The following is an 18,903-nucleotide window of genomic DNA, read 5'->3' as shown; positions in this document are numbered from 1 at the left end:
ATCTAGCTTTTGTATTAAACAACAAGTCTGTTAGAATATGGCTGAGGGGAATTAGGAGAAAAAATTAGTGCCACAAATATTTCTTTAAAGCTGTAAGCCAATGCAGAAAATAACAGAACAGTTAGTCACGGATTGTAGTTCATGTCAAAGGATGAGTAAAAAAATGCATAATGTATTAGTAGAGTGTGTGTGTGTCTTGCACTAATCTATATAAATCTTCTCTGAAACTAATTTCATAACTAATATATGCATATAATGTCGACATAAGACTGTAACAGAATTTTTAGGTAGTTTTGTGGCAGGTGTTGAACATTATGTAGTGTTGAGAAGTATATGCAACCTGACAGAATATTTACTTCAAATTCCAGCAAGAGCTCTTCAAGATTCTACATAGTATTTTACTGAATGGTGAAACTCGAGAAGCAGCTCTCAGTTACATGGCAGCTATTGTCAATGCCAACATGAAAAAGGCACAAATGCAGGTAAATAAAGGGAACACTCTTCCTGTCATCGCGGACCTAGTCACTGTACAAATAGCGCTAGATGGCTTATGCAGTGGTGGCTTTTGAACGAAGGACAAAAGAATTTTGATATGCCTACTACAACAGGCAGGAAGCCCTGTCATCAGCCTTTATCTCTTTCGATACATCTCCCATTCCTGAAATAATTCCGTTTTACCTATTTGATAAGTTTATGTTACTTCCTCTCTTAGGACTGACGTGTCTCTTCATTAACAGGGATTCCATACCAGATGTTTAAAGCTTTGTACTCCCCAACCCCATGCACTGCCCCCCGCCTTCAATCTATGGGGGCTTCATTCATTCCAATTGGCTGCATTTACAAAACTTTTTTCCCAGCTGGTAAGTTGCTAGGCTTTGTATGGTTTCTGTAAAAGCAGTAATGCAGCTATGAACTGGCATGGTTCCAGTGAAACAAAAGGGACGTTATCTTTGTCATCGTTTAATTAATCCATTGCACTCATTTCCTGTGATAAAATCTGTGCATGAATCCTAACAACTGAAGTTTGCATCACTGTTGTCTTCAAGTCCCCTGTTCAAAAGCAAACACTTGGAACTCTTGCTAGGAATTTTTCTGTGATATTCCAATGAAGAAGTAATAGAAACTTTACACTTAAGATAAAACTTATGAATTGAAGCTCAGCAACTATTTGAACCTCTTCTGTTGCTGTCTGTATCTGTGGCAAACCATTCTTGAAAGAGGCCCTTTTAAGCCCTTTTAATTTCTTAGGTTGTCTACTACTTTTCTTATGTTTGTTTAGTGTTCTTAAAAATGACTACATGAACCATAGAGAATGATAGTATGTAAATTAGTAAGTGACCTTTCCAGTATCACAGTCCCCATTCCCCATATACAGATCCCCATTCTTCATAATTCCTCCTTTTTCTTGAACTTGCGTACTTCATTTATATTGAAGCTGTTCAAGCAGCAGATAATACCCTTGTACTTCTAAGCTTACGTCTTCAACTGTTTATGTTCTTACCCCACAGACAGACGATCGTTTGGTATCTACAGATGGCTTTATGCTCAACTTCTTATGGGTACTACAGCAACTAAGTACGAAGATAAAGCTGGAAACGGTTGATCCCATGTACATATTTCATCCCAGGTGTCGCATTGACCTCCCAACAGATGAAACAAGAGTGAAAGCAACAATGGAGGATGTTACAGCCTGGATTGCTGAACTTTGTGAGTACTCTTATTGAGATACATTAAGGATTTACTGGCCTTCTGGTTTTGATACTGGAGGTACATGGAAGCACTTGATTGCAGCAAATAATTCCCCATTCCTAAGTGCTTTTTCTTCATGCTGTCTGCTCTTACTTGTTTTAAAGAAAATTGAGTTCAAGGTCTTGCCCCTAGATGAGGCAGTTCATTTTCTCTACTTCATTCACCTATACTAAAATTTTGTTTGTTTGTTTGTTTTTTCTAGATAGGGATCCGTCTCCGTTTTCTGAGCCGAAATTCCCAACAGAATGTTTTTTCCTAACCCTGCATGCCCATCATCTCTCAATCCTGCCAAGCTGCCGTCGGTACATACGTAGACTGCGGGCCATCAGGGAACTTAACAGGTTAGAAGCTGTTGATTATCTAGTGCATCTGAGAGTCCTAGCATCCTAGTAATTTTGTCTTCTCACCATGATGGCAAGTCCTATAAACTTAATGAAAATTAGAATGACAATTTGGGTAAAACTGTTGCTGAGTACAGATCATCTTAACTATTTGTTGATCTGCTGCTTTTGGCCCTTATGGATTTTTGCTTACGGTGAGGGACTGTGGCTTGAATCAGGAATTCAAATAATAGTGGGATGGAGGATGTTAGTTACACAAGGAGCTCAGACTGGTGAGAAGACCATTCTGTTTAAAAGGTAATTGAATTATCTTCAGAGCATTTTAGGATTCATGACGTTATTTAACACTGTTGTAACTAATCCGTGGAGTGGTTGATGGTGTGTGGACATTAATGCCTCAGGATCTTTGACATAACTGTAGGAGTGCATATAAAGTTACATGTCTGATAATCAAGTCATTGTAAATGACTCGTGATTTCAGAAACAAGACACTGTTAGTGGTGCCTGAGCTCTTTTGCATATCCTGGAAGATACTTACCTTTTCCCCTCAGGTGGGATAACTTTTCATACTCTTGATGGGGGTAGGAGGGAAACCCTCAGCAGTAAACTCTTATTATTGTTGATGTACGTGTAATTCAGCATGTGGTTTACCATTTTAAAAAAATATAAATAAAAGTTACGATGTTGACATGAAAATACCTGCTGTTTTCCATTTCTCTTGGCATAAATTCAAATAGACTTTTATAGTTGCTAAACCTCGAAGAATACTCTGTTAAAATTAGAACAGATTTTTATATCGTCAGTATTTTCCATTGTTTATAATTGCACTCGCTGCATTTCGGTAAATGTTCCTTGGCAGTAATACCATGAGTTCATTACAGGATTTTTGGATTGCGTTTCTAGTGATTTCATTTTTGGTTTTTAAAGCACACGCAGGCCAAGAACCTGGGAAGCTGCAGGGAGTGGAGCATGGAGAGTTAGTATATCTTAAAGAAAAAAGTATTGTTGTATAAAACAGCCTGTGGATGGCTTGTAAATAAGCCATACATTTGGCTTGAAAAAGGAATTGCTGCTTTTTCCTTATTTAGAATTGTTGTGGAGCTGCTTATGCAGCAGTGTGCATCTAATGGTGCAGAGTGAAGAGCACTTGGCTTTTACTGACATCAACAGGAGCTTAGCGTTCAGTGTTTCCATGAATTGTTTAGTTGCTTGCAACACTGGGCAATGTAGTTAGATGTTGGTAATAAAGAAATTAGACTGGATATTTTTCTGCTGTAGGCAGAGATTGATGTGGGAAAGAATTTGTGTTTCGAGGGGGGATGAAAAGGGACCATATTCGTATAGTTCAGTATATTAAATTTTGTTCTAATCAGCTGCCCTTCCTAAAAAGGATTAAGATATGGGAATACGTAGGATTTTTAAAATGTAAATGGTGTGTGTAATGTACATTTAAGTTCTCTCTTTTATGGGGCAGTGGGAAGATGGGTAAGAGGGGGGGTGTAATATCAGCCACCTTGATTTACTGGTCCTTACGCTGACAGGGAGACTATAGACTGTTCATGTACTGCACTCCTCTGGAAACCAGAATTTTATGGGTAGTGGAGCATGAGAAGAGTAGAACAGAACTGAAAAAAAATCATTTACAATAGTGGAGAGTGGGAAGACAGAGGATGCAGACTTGTACCTTTCTTGGGAAAGGGAAAGTGGTTCTAATACCTGGTCCTGTTGTCAGCCACCTTTTTCTTCCTTAGCTGATTCTCTTTTCCATTTTCCTTTCCCATATTAGACAATGAATGAGATCGCTAAATATCTGTTGTTAACTGGACCAGCCCTTCTTTGTGTTAGGGTTAATTTTAATTCCTTTTAATTTAATTCCTTTTAACCTTCCTTTAACTGACTTTAGACTTCAGTTTGAAGAACGAAAATAGGCAAAGACACTTTTTTTAATACGATGGATAAAATTAGTTTGTCAGGCAGGATAGATCCCTTCTGTGTTTCATCCCTTTTTTCACTGTTCTGATTTGTCTGACAGGCACATATGTTGGAGCTAGTGTATGTGGTGCCTTTGAATGCACACTGCAGATGTTCAGTCTGCATTTACAAAAGCAATTAATTTTTCTTGTTGTGGTGATGGGGAAACTTCTATGAAAATGATTAGCACTTTTCCCCACTTGTCTTCTCAGTATTTCCTTGGTATCTAGCAGATAAGTAGGTTAAATGTCTTGTAGATGGCAGTACCTGCCCCCTCTGTCATGATGACCAGTTACTGCATATGGTTTTCAGGACTGTTGAAGATTTGAAAAACAATGAAAGTCAGTGGAAGGATTCTCCTCTGGCTACCAGGCATCGAGAAATGCTGAAACGTTGCAAGACACAGCTCAAGGTTTGTAAGTGATTCAGTTCTCAACTAAATGCTTAAATGTCAACCTGTCTCTACGTTTACCTTGTGTCCTAATGTTTTAAACGCAACTTCCCACTGATGCTTCTTGAAAATGGTGCTTTTGAATCTATAATCCATGTGAGTACGGTACTAGATGGTGGTCATGATACAGTATAACATTAATGGTGAATTTAAAATTCAAAGTAACAGCAAGACTAACTTAGCCAGTTAATCATCTTCTTGAGAAAGAAGAAACTACTATTTTATTGGACAGAGAACAGCAAAGGGATTGTGATTTGTTCAGGGGTAGTTACGCATGCACAATCCATGCCCGAGATGGAGATGGAACTCTTGAGTCCCTAATGTCATGTAGAATTCTTGCAAAGATGAGTACGCTGGGGTCCTCTCTTTTGAAGGTCTGTCCTGTATAGGTCTTCCTAGTATAAAATGACACAAATTTTCTCAGCTGTATCACCAATATGACTTTAGTTGCACATTTTCCCACTTCAATGCTTCTGTTATTCCTTTCATTGTTCCCATAAAGCTTGTAAAAGTTTCCTCTGTCCCAGCAACTCTGAATTATGTGTGTGGTTTTTCTTGTATGTTGGGGCTTAAGTGCCCTGTTTTCTTCAAATGACAACATATTTTAAGAAGAGACTTATATAATTGTCATAATTCACAGATACATTGATTAGCTTGGACAGGCTTGACCTTCCTTTTATGTTGTCTTGCCCTGGATTAGTTTTTGTATCCATATTCTGCAGAAACTGGTGAGGTGCAAGGCTTGTGCAGATGCTGGTTTGCTGGATGAAAACTTTCTCAGGAGATGTCTGAATTTCTATGGCATGGTGATTCAGCTGATGCTTCGCATTCTTGACCCTGCCTATCCCAAGTGAGTGTCAGGATAGTCTGTGTAAATTGTATCAAAGATATTTAAGATCATGTTAGATTGCTTATGGAATTTAGCAATTCTAGAATTTAATTTTTTTACAGTGTCTGCATTCTTGTGTGATTGTTACTTTGTCAGTGACACACATTCTTGCATGGAATATGTGTCTTAAAGTTTAAGGTTCAGTTGGTGGGGGAGAGCAGCTCTTGGATATGTTTAGTACATTTGAAGTACTGACATAGATTTTTTTTTTTTTTTTTTTTTTTAAATTCAGTGACTGAATTTTTTTTTTTTTTTTTTTTTTTAAAGTCAGTGTCAGAACTTCTGTAAAGTGTTCCCATAGGAGAATTCCACAGGAGAGATTGTGACACTTTCTACTTAACCCTGCTATTTTACTGTCCTGTTTGTTGTCTTCTCTATTCTACAGCATAAAACTGCCTTTAACTCCTGAAGTTCCGAAGGTATTTGCAGCATTGCCTGAGTTTTACGTGGAAGATGTTGCTGAATTTTTATTTTTTATTGTACAGTAAGTTAAGTTATATCTAAGGGACATTTGAACTACCATTTACTCCTGTAGTAGGTGGTGTGCACAGAAATTTAGGGTGCCAAAATAGTTTTGTAGCTATTCTGTAGTTACTGTTCTGTTTTCATAACAACCGCCGTAAGATTATGGCATTGGCAGGCGCTACTGCAGATATAGTGCCTAGATGAGCTCCAGAGTCCCTTCTAACCTAATTTTTTCTTGGAAGAAAGTTGAAGAGTTCTTGGTCCACGCACACCCTCCCCTGCAAAAATTTTCTTTATGGTTTGGAGTTTGCTGAGTCCTTTTAATCTCATGATGATGTTAAATCATCACTAGAATCATATTTTTAAAAAGCCATAGCTTAATAAGTAGAAAATTCCCCCATTTATAAATTTGCGGGGAGGAAATGCATTTGTATAGTTTTAGCAGCTTAGATGGGCATGAATACTATTCAGATTTAATCCTGGAGTTCTGAAGCTGGTAACTTTCTTCCTGAAAATGTACCTTCAAATTCAGACTTTGCTGTGTTGTTTGATGAGGAGATGTTTGCTTTTGCCTTCCCGAGGAGCTGTTATAGGGGTACTTAACAGCAAATTTGCTATTAAGTGCAACAAAAGAATATGATAGTGTTTCAGGCTAAAATTCAGCTTACAGTGAACAGCTGGCAAGACCTTTTGGAAGAGTAAGAATCTAGTTTCTGTAGAGGAAGATGGAGAATTACGATGACTAAACTTTTCTTGTGGCTAATGAGTGATCTGAGCTTACTTGACGTATATGATAAATCTTCTGTAGCTGATACCGGGTTAAGGTGTTTCATTTTATTTTCCTTATCTCTCTCTTTTTCAGATATGCTCCTCAGGTGCTTTATGAGCCCTGTACTCAGGACATAGTGATGTTCCTTGTTGTGATGCTGTGCAACCAGAACTACATCCGGAATCCTTATTTAGTAGCCAAGCTGGTGGAAGTGATGTTCATGACAAATCCAGCTGTTCAGCCTCGGACACAAAAGTTCTTTGAAATGATTGAGAATCATCCTCTCTCTACTAAACTGTTAGTCCCCTCCTTGATGAAGTTTTACACAGGTAAGTGCTTCATCTATAGCTCACCGAGTATACAGCAAGCAACGAGTATTCGAAGGCAAAAGTCTGTGTTAGTTGTTGTAACCTTTTCAGAAAAAAACCAAAACCAAGAAAACAAAAAAACCAACAAGCCATAAAATGAGGTAGATCTTGGGTCTTTCAAAGACGAGGCTTTGTTGCTCAGAAATCAGGGGAAATAGCATTACATGGAACCTTGACAGTTTAGTCCTTACACAAACTGCTGTGCACTGACAAATCTAGTACTGTGGACTGATGCGACAATTGTTTTTGCGGTGTTTAGATGTCAAACTGGAGGTTTTTTGTTTGTTTTGTAAGGGAGTATTTAAAACTTCTGACTGGTTTTGCTAGTCCTGTGGATTTGGATGCTTTGAAAGGGCTTTGCGCTCATAGAAACAACTATTTTTGCCTTGATAGAAACAACTATTTTTGCAGTGTTCACAGAGGTTTCTTCTTAGTGAAATTTCAGACTAGGGGACAAAGAGCAGAGTGGAGTTGAGTATAAAGAAGTTTTGTTTTCTGAGGGTCTTTCTTCAAAAATGAACTTGGTTCTGGATTAGAAAATGGACAGTGCCCCTTCTTTTAATAGGGATTAAGATGGAGACTTCTGAATGGGAATTGAATTTCATCTCTTAAAGCTTGCTGCTTGAAGCTCATCACATTGGAGATAGTAGGGGAGAGATGTTAGTGTGATGCAGGTGAATCCTATTGGGAAAGATTTTTTATTTCAGTTTTGGTATATCTTTTCTTTTTCAGATGTTGAACATACTGGAGCCACTAGCGAATTCTATGACAAGTTTACGATCCGCTACCACATCAGCACCATTTTCAAAAGCCTCTGGCAGAATATAGCTCACCATGGTACATTTATGGAAGAGTTCAAGTGAGTAAGAAATTGTGTATGACGCTGCTTACTGTCATGCAAGCTGCTCAAGCAATGACCTGAGGAGGTCACTACCATTGGGAATGGGTGATGCTGCTTTCCATTGTATTTTAAATGGCAGCCCCTTCCAGTAGAACTGGAGTGTTTCTAAACTGAGCTCTGGACACCACATCAACTTGGCTTGGGGAATGGGATCATTATTCGAAATATACAGTGCAAGAAGGAGTGTTGCTGGGGTTGCAGTCTGGTCTGCACACCCATCTACTCTGCCGTGATAACTGTGTTTCAATGTTTTCAGCTCTGGGAAGCAGTTTGTTCGCTACATCAACATGCTGATAAATGACACAACTTTCTTGCTGGATGAGAGTCTGGAGTCCCTAAAACGTATCCATGAAGTGCAAGAGGAGATGAAGAATAAAGAGCAATGGGACCTGCTGCCCAGGGTGAACAGAGCTGTTTTTCAAAGTGCTCTTTACTTATTTTTAATTTTTTTTTAATACAAGACCATTAAAAAACTTTTTAATAAGGGGCAGCACCAAAGAGCTGCTCATGAGAAGCAGTTCTCAATGCTTTTTCTCGCTGCCAGTACGGCCATGGTCTCTCTGGATGACGTTCTGCAAAAAACACCATTCTGCTTAGTTATGTTGTGGCTGGCAAAGAGTGTGGTGTGAAGTGGAAATAGTATAAAGTTTTAAATTACTGTGCACTTAATTCTAAGTGTCAAAATTGAGACTTTAACCTTCTTGAAGGAGGTTTTGGAAGATGCTCACCAGTTGAATTGACTTCAAGGAGTAGAAGCTTTTATTTTGCTAATGCATTGATCCTGGGTAGATTCGATGCAGACAAATGAAGTGCTATACCACAGACCTTAGCCTGATTAAACAATAATTCTGTGTGTTGACCCACCAATGTCAGATATTTCTATTTTAAGGTTATTGATTTAAAAAAAAAAGTTTGAAAAGAAAAGCTATAAAGATCTTGTTTGTTAAACTTATTCTGGTTTGCTCTTCTGAAGCCTTTTTTTTCCTGTTTATGCCTACTAGCAAGGTAAAGCCATTACTGTAGTGACAAAATGAGCTGGTACATCATCTACAGATTGTTCCAGTGTGGAGTGTTTATTACTTACGATGGCACATAAATTAGCAAGAACCTCACTTGACTCTCAGATCCCAAGCTGGTTTCTAAGTATTGGCATTTGGATGGAAAGGAAGCATAACCCAGTTCTGCAGCTGTGAGGAGCAGTTACAGGATATAAACAGACTCAATAACTGTGGAGTCTTGTGATATCATTTGCATTCATTTTTTAGTGTTGCAGAATTCTGGAAAATTGGTGCAGACTTCTGTTTAGTATTAGGTAGTAAAAGTAAGCTGTACCTTAAATTAAAAAATGTATCACATCTGGACTTGAATTGCAGTCTGTTCTTTCGTCTATCTAGATCATGTCAGCATTATGGCTGTTAAGGTTTGGATTGGTGATGATGTAGGAAATTCTGTGGACTTGTAACCACTGAATGTTTATTTTCTAGGATCAGCAACAGGCTCGGCAATCGCAGCTAGCTCAGGATGAGCGCGTGTCTCGTTCATATCTTGCCCTGGCAACCGAAACTGTAGATATGTTCCATATCCTTACCAAGCAGGTTCAAAAGCCTTTTCTCAGACCTGTAAGTCCTGCTCAGATTTAACTTGGTTTCTAACTTCTTTAACATGTGCTTTTGGGTAATATCCTGGAAATATTTCATAGCCCTTTGTCTCCATTCTCCTCCCCTTTCTCCATCTAATGGCTGATGAAGTTATTTGATATTAAGATCAAATCACAATTTGATATTGTGATCTTTCTAGACAGAAGCTGTTTGCATTACTATTTATTTTAATGGAAAGTATGCATAAAGAAAAGACACTTCCTGCAAGCCTACAAAATGATAACTTTGTTAGTTAATAATTCCTGATCTTGCTGTATGCAAGTCTAGTGATAATATTCATCACTGCTTTCATGCCATGATCTGTGTTTTTACTTTGTTCGTGTAGGAACTTGGACCACGACTGGCTGCTATGTTGAACTTTAACTTACAGCAACTGTGTGGCCCCAAGTGCCGTGACCTGAAAGTCGAAAACCCTGAGAAGTATGGGTTTGAACCAAAGAAGCTATTGGACCAACTGACTGACATTTACCTACAGCTAGATTGTGCTCGCTTTGCTAAAGCAATTGCTGATGATCAGGTGAGCTCCAAAAAGATAGGGGTGGTGGCAAAAGCACGGTGGACAAACAGGACTTGGCAGAATACGCTAGAAGAGTTTCATCTTACTTAAATGCTGCCATCCAGTTTCCATCATGTGCTTGCAAATTTGTTTTCTTTCAGCAGATAATCTCTGTTCATATTCTGTCTGCTCTTTTTGCATGAGCCTGTTTTTGCAAACCTGTAGACAGACATAAATGTCTAGAGCACTTCACACACATAGGAAATTTCCTGAGTGTCAGCTGCTTATTAGCTACAGCCTCATTATAAATTAGCAGAATTACTTTGTTCTAATTTTGCAAGTGGGAAAACTGAAGCATACAAAGAGTTTTTACTCTCCCCCTTTCTCATCAAGAACGCATTGAAACAGGCAGAGCTGGAACTGAGAATAAAAGCCTCATTTAACAATCCAAAGTTCGTTCTCTAGACTAACAGTTTCCATGCTGTATTTCCTTTTTTATCACTTTATTAAATAGCTGTGTAATAAACTGACAAAACACAGCATACATGAGACAGAGACACCTTTGAACTCCTCATGGTCGTCTTCAGAGCACAATGCTAATTCTTAAGGTAGATAAGCTATTGCTCACCTCTGTGTTCTTGTGAAGTTGTCAAACTACTGCATCGCCTCTGTACCTGCCTGTGTCTTATTATAGAAACTTTTCAAAATCTAGAGGAAAAAAATGTTCTCAATGGCTACTTGAAATTCTAGTGGAAGCTGGTTTACAATACATCAGGCTGTATTTGCATGTCTAGTGAAGCAGAGGTATCAGAGTAACTCGTGATCTTTCTTCTGGAATTACTTAAGTTCTGATAATTGTAGAGAGTCAGTAATGCTTTTGAAACAGACCGTATGTGTTTGCATGTGTGTAATGAGCATGCAGTGTATTTTTTTATGCTGTTTAGTATATATGAAAATGAGACTGTTACCCATCACTCATTCATCGATGCTAGCCACAGCAAAATGCACAGCACTGACATAGGGATGAAAAAGAAAGAAGCCTGCTGGTGTGGGAACTGGAATAAAGCTTAATTAACAAAGTAGCCCTTCATAAAAAGGAGAGGGAGTGACTAGTATCTTGGAAACTGTCAATGACAGGAAAGAAACACCAAAGAAATGCACGGTTGGTTAATGGCTACTGGTATTAGGAGAAAAAACCCAGAACAAAATAAACAAAAAGTTGCTTCATCATTGGCAGGGTCTCTCTGAAGCATTTTGATACATCTCCCATTTGCAAATCCTAGCACGTATTAGAAGGAATCTGAAAACATTTATAAAGCCCTGGGCATACTGCCATAGTTCTGCCCTCCTCTGTGGACTAGAAAGGAGTTTGGGTGGGCACTGTGTGTCCAAAGTAGTGAATGGTATTTCTTGATGAGATGTAGTGTAGATGAAAGAAGTAGGGCTGTGTTGAACATTCTAAAGTCCCCAAGGAAAATAGAAATCTGTGAGACTTAGTGTGTTTTGTTTCGTCATTTATTTCAGCCCTGCACTGCAGTGTAAATAGCAATTTTTATTAAAAGACTTATATCAAAACATGGCATTGTGACCTTAAAAGAAAATGTGGTTGGCTTTGGTTTTTACTACAGTAAAACTGCAGTAAAAGCAGTTCTTGCTGCACCAGTTGGCAAGTTTCCAGCAAGCATTGCCTTACTATTTTGCAACATCATGGGGTGGGGGTTTTGTTTATTTTTGTTTTAGTTAGGAGAAAGAATCGCTTCTTTGCCACTACGGCCTTGCACATTATCAGAGAGGTTAATAAATGAAAAAAACCTTTTCATTTTATGCTATATTTTCATCAAAGACTTGCGAGAACAAGAATACTGACAGATGTTTTATCTAAGGACCAGTCCTAATAGTTACAGTCATCCTCTCCAAGTGCCTTACTCATTTTGCTTAGGTGATACTGCCTTTTTTTGGTCTTGAACAGTTCTACAGTAGCGATGACCAGTAAAAAAGCATAAGTCTACCCCAGAGTTGACATTTTGGTGCTAGATGAAATGTCATCTGCTTACTACTTTTCTGTCTGATGTAATGTTGAGGTTTCATTGATCTCTCCTTCTGAAGTTTTAAAAATGCATTAAAAGATCTTCAGAATTTTTATGGCATGTTAGGATACTACAAGTCAGCAAAGTTGTCTTTTTATGCTTTGCTTGTAGAGGTCCTACAGTAAAGAGCTCTTTGAGGAGGTTATCTCAAAGATGAGAAAGGCTGGAATCAAGTCAACCATAGCGATAGAGAAGTTCAAACTGTTGGCAGAGAAAGTGGAGGAAATTGTTGCCAAGAATGCTCGTGCAGAAATTGATTACAGTGATGCTCCAGATGAATTCAGAGGCAAGTTGAGTTTTCTAAATACTGACTTTTTAGGAGAAGAGGGGTGTGTTTTGTTACTTTGATTCTAAATATGAGTATATATTAATAGAAACTAAATATTGTTTATAAAGCCTTGCATCCTGCTCTATTTCAATTCCATAGTTAAGTAAAATACAGTGAGCTAAGAATTTGTTTGCTTTTCCCTGGGTTTGTCCTATCCATGTCTTGCTTACATGTACTTTAAAACAGTAAGAAAAAAACAAAATCTGAAAATAGGGTGAAAATAGCTGATGCTTAGTCCCAATTCAGAAAGGGAAAAGCAGTATAAGGCTGGTCCACTGCTCATTTGAACCATTTTTTTAACATCCGTGATATACCTGTTTGGGGACCCTGACTATCTCAGTTCTGCACTGTGTTTTTTGTGTGCAGATAAAATTTGTAGCTATTGTCTTACTAAATTGAAAACACTTGTGCCCTCAGATCCACTTATGGACACTCTGATGACTGATCCTGTGAGGCTGCCATCTGGAACTATTATGGACAGGTCAATCATCCTGAGGCATCTGTTGAACTCTTCCACCGATCCTTTCAATCGTCAGACGCTGACAGAAAATATGCTGGAACCAGGTATCTGTTTAACAGTTAGCAGTGGAACTGTTGACTGGGGGAAGCAATTTGTGTGCGGTTTGTTCTGTATACTTTCCGAAGATATTCCGAGGCCTTAGTTAACGGTTCTTTTAACTTGCACTGAAAACTTAGTTCCTTCTGTTTTCCCTTTTTCTGGGGGGAGGGGGAGCCACACACCCTTGCCTTCATAACTACCAGGCTAAAGGATAGTTACGCTAGGTAAATGAGTAATACATTTACTCAAAGCTGTGCAGGAAATATATTGATAGAGAAGAAAACTAGATATTCATGATCAGAAATTGCTATGGGTCACGAGGAGCTTTCTTACAGTAGTATTACTAAATAATTTAACTGCAAAGTTAATAATTCTTTTTTCTCTTCTTTACACTACTAGTGCCAGAACTTAAAGAGCAAATCCAAGCCTGGATGAGAGACAAGCAGAATGCCGACCATTAAAAATTCCCTTGCAGAGCACGCCGACACCGGTGGGAAGAACAGGGCGTGGGCTGTTCTGGTAATAGTGGAGCAGATACACTTTGAAAGCTGTTGATGGGATTAGCACGCCCACTGGCACTGACTTGCGGTCGTGACCAGAAGCATGTGGACGAGGAGAAAAGCGGCTTAATTCTTGTACATATATTTAAGTGATAACGATGGTCAATAACATGGAGGACAAGCTAGGAAGTTGCTTATGTTACAAAACTGTCCTTCAGTCTGTCACATTTTGGAGTTTTTACAGCTGAATTATTTTAGCAAAGATGAATGGATCAGGGCAGCATCCCTTCAACCTTATTTTTTACAGCCAGATATCCGTTAATTTGATTGTGGTTAGAACCTTGGACATTTTGCTGCTAAAGTAACTTTTTCCTTTTTCCCTCCCTTCTTCCTCTTCCACCCATCAAACCTGCACTGCTGTCTTTTTTTTTCTTTTTGTAATGCAAAAAAAAAAAAAAAATCCCTGTGAAAATCAAAAGCATTCCCCTGCCCTCAAAAGAACATATTCTGTGCGATAACTGTGCCTGCAACAAAGTGTTAATCTTGGGATCGTATTTTTATATTACACATATTTGCATATTTGGTTTTTAATTGGTGTTAGACACAAGGATAATTTCAGAAAAGCAAAGACTTCAGACATGGATTTTAATTTCCCTTCTTTGAAATGTTCCTTTTCTTTATGTTGATTTAGATGTTCTGGTATTTTTGAAAAGACTTGAGATAGAAATATGTTAAAACAGCTGCAATGGATGAGATGCTTGGGAGTACCAGGATTTCAGTGACTTTTTAAAAAGTAAAATCCATTATTTTAACGCTGCAGATATGATATATGCTAAATGACAGTTCTGAGCCGTTAGAGCTTGTCCGCAGAGAGCAGGTCCTTTTATTCTTTGAGGCTGCAGTTTGGGGCAGGGGTCATTTTTTATGTTGCGTACCAATTTGTATCCATGGCTTGGCCTTACCAAAGCAGAAAGGGTGCAGGAAATGTAGAATTACATTTTTAAAAAAAATAATTAAAAAAAAAAATTCACAAACATTTTTGTATGACTGCCCCCTGCATATGATACTTGAATTTCCTTTTTAAAAAGGATTTGAAACCATAGTGTTTTAAAATTAAGTCTGAAAAAAAGGTTGTTTTTCTTTTTATTTGTTTTTCGCTGTGTCTTCTGTTCAATTCCTGACTCTCTTGAACTACAATAAATGATACACACTCGCACAAAGCGTTTCCTTTGCTTTTCTTTCCTTTAAGTCAGTGAAAGTATAAAAAATACAAATGATTGGGTGGCTTTGTTCACGTTTGCTGATAGTGGTTTAGGATCCGGAGATAACTTAGTAAATTATGTGAAAACTTTCTGTGAACACAGGTATCAGTAATACTCCAAACTAATGAATGTTCCCAAGTAGGTGACTCTTAAAGCTATTAATAGCTACGTGACAGTTGGTGACAGGCTCCCGGGGAATTCTGGCTAGGTTATATATAATCCAGTGCTGACCTTTGAGATGTGCAAGTAATTCTAAATTAAAATGTGAAGATCTAGTAGGCTTTTTGTTGGGGTTTTTTGTTGGGTACCCCCCAGTGTGTGTTTTCCCCAAGGGTAGGAGGAAGATTCCAAAGTTTGTGTCTGCATGGACTGTTGGGACAGAGATGCTTGCTTGTTGACTGGTTTTAGTTCCTTAACCTTCACTCCTTCCACAAATTGAAATCCCTCTTTTCTTCCCTCTTCAAAAGACACAGACCAAAGTCTGCCATGCTTTTATCTGCAACCTGTCATTCAGCATCCAGATCCATCATGGTTTCTGAGCATGTGATAAGGGTGTGCAGTGAGCTATAACTTTTAAGGTGTGCTTTCTTTTTAGTAACTAGGTAATTATTTTCTACATAAAGAAAAACTCTTAAACGTTCTACCGTCACCTTATTATTAAGGATTACAGCATGAAATCTCTAGAAACATCCCAGAATTTATACTTTTAATGGATGGAGGACAACTGTTCAGGGGTGTATGTTTGGTTTGACTGGAGGATGATGAAATTGCTATGGTTTCAAGTTATGGCTTTTTTTCTGTAAGTTAACATCATATAGCTTTTAGTTTTATTGGCAGACTATGAATGTGTTGGAAAGATAGAATAAATGCTTTCTCCTGATTTTCTTCAGCTATTACAAATTATACACACCACCACGTTTTGTGAAGGAGGATGCTGTGGAAACAACGATCACTCTTATGAGAACAGCACAAGCAGAAATAATCCATTCTTAAATTAAAAGAAGCTGGTTGCTTAAGTGTACCCTGTGCAGGGCTTGAGGTCTGCTATTCTCTAATAGTTCTTGATATTTCACATTTGAAGTGTTATAACGAATATCAAAGGCTGTTATGAATTTAAATGCTTTACCAGAAAATCTGTATGGAATTAGTGTTTTTTTTTAATGCAAGTATAAAATAAAAATCCTTTTTTTTTATTTATTTATTCCATTGTACCAGCTGAAAGGCTTATTTGATCAAATTCAGGCTCTTTCTCTTAACCTTGTCTGACGGGAGGAAATAGAAATAGTTACATTTGGTACAGGATATATTTAAGAAGACAATGCCCTTCACAATCTGAATTTGTATTTGTTCTGCCATCATATCAGACTTTGGTCTGAGGCATATAAATAGCAAAGTGCATTACTGAACTGTTTTGTCTAATTATGGGGCCCATTTATCACTTGAAAATGTATCAGTGCAAACACTACCGGAAGACATGAAAGCTAACATTAAGTGTCTAAAACAATTTTATCTAGAGAGCTACCATCAGGTATTTCAAAGGTGTGAATTCAGACAAATGCTCTGCCAAATTCAGCATTCATTGGCAGAATAATGACATGTATTATAATATGAGCAACTGAAAGTACCATTATATTGCTGTCTTCTGCATACAAAAGTGAATTAAACCCCCCCTGTCTTTCAGTGGATAGTGGACATTCGAGTAATGGAAAAGGAAAGCTGTATAAGAATAAACTCCCACAAGTGTATCAGCTGTGTGACAATTCTTAGTTTAATTCATTTAATTAAATTAAATTTAATTAACCTGCCATTTCTTGTGATTCCCCTCCCCCTACTAACATGTCAATCCAACTGTAACCTTATTACAGTACAGAGACTGTATATGGGAGAACACAGAAACTATCAATTGATCAAATTACCTTTGACACTTACATGTATCTGCAGAATCTGAATAGCTTTGAGCTGTGAATTGCTCATCCCAGTAATGGCTAACTTGAACGTTAAACGTTGCAAAATGTGCTTTTCTTGGAAAATTTGAAGTTACAGGATTGTATTGCTGGTCTTTACTTGCCTGCTATGTGACTAGAAAAATTACTAGGGCAAGTTCTGATGTTACAGCAGTACAATTCAGTACAATTGATTCTATTATATCCCAATTTACACTTATGTAATGCCACAATTTACATCTCTCAACTATTCCCTGCTGGCAGCAAGGACAGTCTAATGCTGTTAATAGCAGGATGACAATGCTGCTTTAGCTAGCAACACATTGACTCTAACAACCCCCAGGAGCACTGCACTACGATGTAGCTGTCTTCCTTTTTGTTACCACTTAGCTTAAAGCTACCCTCTTGCCTGTATTTGAACAGGCTTACTAATTTTAGGCAGTGTATCTCAGTGATTTGAGTAACCAGCCATTTTGTTTGTCCTAACAAATACATGAAATTTTTTACAGTACTACCTGCTTTCATTTTAATGCTCAAGAACACTTCTGCTGGGGACCTTCGTTACGTGCATATTTTCTTGAAAAGGTATGTCTAAACTCTAGTTTTAAACACACATACATACCTCCCCCGTAGGGAATTGGATGTTTCTGTTCTGTAGGGTTGTATGGTATTGGTCAGAACCATATAAAAGGAGTAAGAATGGTCCCTTTCCTATAAGGGAATGGACACTACTTTTTTTTTTAAACAGTATTCATAGGTAGAACATTACAATAGAATTCCACATTTTTAATAAGTTAATTCTACATTACACAAGGAGACATAACTTCCAAAAATGATCCTGAGAAGGCTAGTCTAATTAAATTGAGATAAAATGCCTAAATTTTATAATTAAAAAGGCATCACAACCAGCCAGATGAGCACTGGCTTAATACTCGACCACTTTTCAACTCCATACTTGGATATTTAAAGAGCAATTTTTCTTGTCTCCCTTTGCAGAGCGTGACCCTCCCAGTGCTATACAGCATGGGTCGTGCCTGTTACTGTTTTCTTTCTCAACATGTAACTAGACTTTCTCTGAACATTTCCAGCAGATTTTTCAAGATTCTGTAAGCAAGTAACCAAATTAACATACTGGAACTATTCTATGCAAGTACTCTCCAACCTTAAGACATTAAGACAGTGATGCAGAAACTGCTCTAAGAGATACTACACAAACTTTGCTGAGGTAAGATTAATCACATTATCACTTACCAGAGAAGATTACATCACACCCCTAGTATTTTGACAGTTTGTAGAGAATTTTGGTTTGGTTCTGCTGTTTTAGAAAAATTATAATTGACTTAATTCTGCATGGCCCTAGATAGAAGTTAGCATGCTGTATGTAACCATGCTAAAACCACCACTAAATCATGTGTCCCACCAATAGGAAGTCTCCCAAAGTTCAAATAATGGTATTTCCTAGGACATAAGAAAACCATCTATTTTTGCTTTTTGGGTTATGCGGCAGGGTTTCCGTACAAACCTCCCTACAAACCACTGCTCAGCCGTGTATTGTTGGGCTTTTGCATTCATAGGCAGAACTGCAGATGCTACACGGGCAGGATGAGCTTCCCTGAAACTGACGGGGAACACAGTAAACACAGCGAAGACCAAGGTAGTTACCAGCTGGGGGCCTGTGAACAAAACCAAACCTTGTTCTGAAACTAGAGATCTCTGGTCCCAACAGTTATTAGCAGCTTAAACCCAACTTGCATATGATGGTGCATGTACAAAAAATATGTAATTAAGGTATTCATGTGGCATTACCTTCTTTAAGACGCTTCTAAGATTAAGCACAATACTAAAAGGAGGAACTTTACAGCTGAAGTTATTGCCACAAAAATAAATTCGTACTATGAGAATATGTGCGAAATTATTTGAAGTATAAGAGCTAATACAACACCATTTACCAAAACGATTTAATCACTTACATAAAAACACATTATGAGATCTACTAAAAATATCTTAGGCTGCTCAAGAAACATTTTGAAGGGGGGAAAAGAGAGAAAATTAATCCCTCCCTTCTGAACTATCATCGTTAGGCCTTGGTACCCTACTGCACCCCACTGAAGTTGGCTGGGAGTCGGCGAATTCGCTGCCTCAGCCACAGTTTTTCGGCAGGCTCAC

At 38.0% G+C, this 18,903-nt stretch overlaps 1 protein-coding gene across 1 annotated transcript in view; it reads left to right on the top strand.

Moving 5' to 3' along the window:
* The window catches only part of UBE4B (ubiquitination factor E4B), a 35,801-nt gene extending 21,212 nt beyond the window's left edge, over nt 1-14,589 (top strand). The window contains exons 16-29 of the mRNA XM_010289311.1: nt 369-482; nt 1,509-1,707; nt 1,952-2,090; nt 4,374-4,473; nt 5,235-5,362; nt 5,787-5,885; nt 6,729-6,964; nt 7,736-7,862; nt 8,161-8,305; nt 9,389-9,523; nt 9,888-10,079; nt 12,257-12,431; nt 12,891-13,037; nt 13,432-14,589. Of these exons, the coding sequence (XP_010287613.1) occupies nt 369-482; nt 1,509-1,707; nt 1,952-2,090; nt 4,374-4,473; nt 5,235-5,362; nt 5,787-5,885; nt 6,729-6,964; nt 7,736-7,862; nt 8,161-8,305; nt 9,389-9,523; nt 9,888-10,079; nt 12,257-12,431; nt 12,891-13,037; nt 13,432-13,493 (1,998 nt within the window). The 3' untranslated portion in view covers nt 13,494-14,589. The remainder of the gene's footprint in view (nt 1-368; nt 483-1,508; nt 1,708-1,951; nt 2,091-4,373; nt 4,474-5,234; nt 5,363-5,786; nt 5,886-6,728; nt 6,965-7,735; nt 7,863-8,160; nt 8,306-9,388; nt 9,524-9,887; nt 10,080-12,256; nt 12,432-12,890; nt 13,038-13,431) is intronic.
* The last annotated feature ends 4,314 nt before the right edge of the window (nt 14,590-18,903 follow it).

The sequence above is a fragment of the Phaethon lepturus genome, unplaced genomic scaffold (genome assembly GCF_000687285.1).
Source record: "Phaethon lepturus isolate BGI_N335 unplaced genomic scaffold, ASM68728v1 scaffold49986, whole genome shotgun sequence".
Taxonomy (NCBI): domain Eukaryota; kingdom Metazoa; phylum Chordata; class Aves; order Phaethontiformes; family Phaethontidae; genus Phaethon; species Phaethon lepturus.
This window is presented reverse-complemented; position numbering and strand designations above follow the sequence as displayed.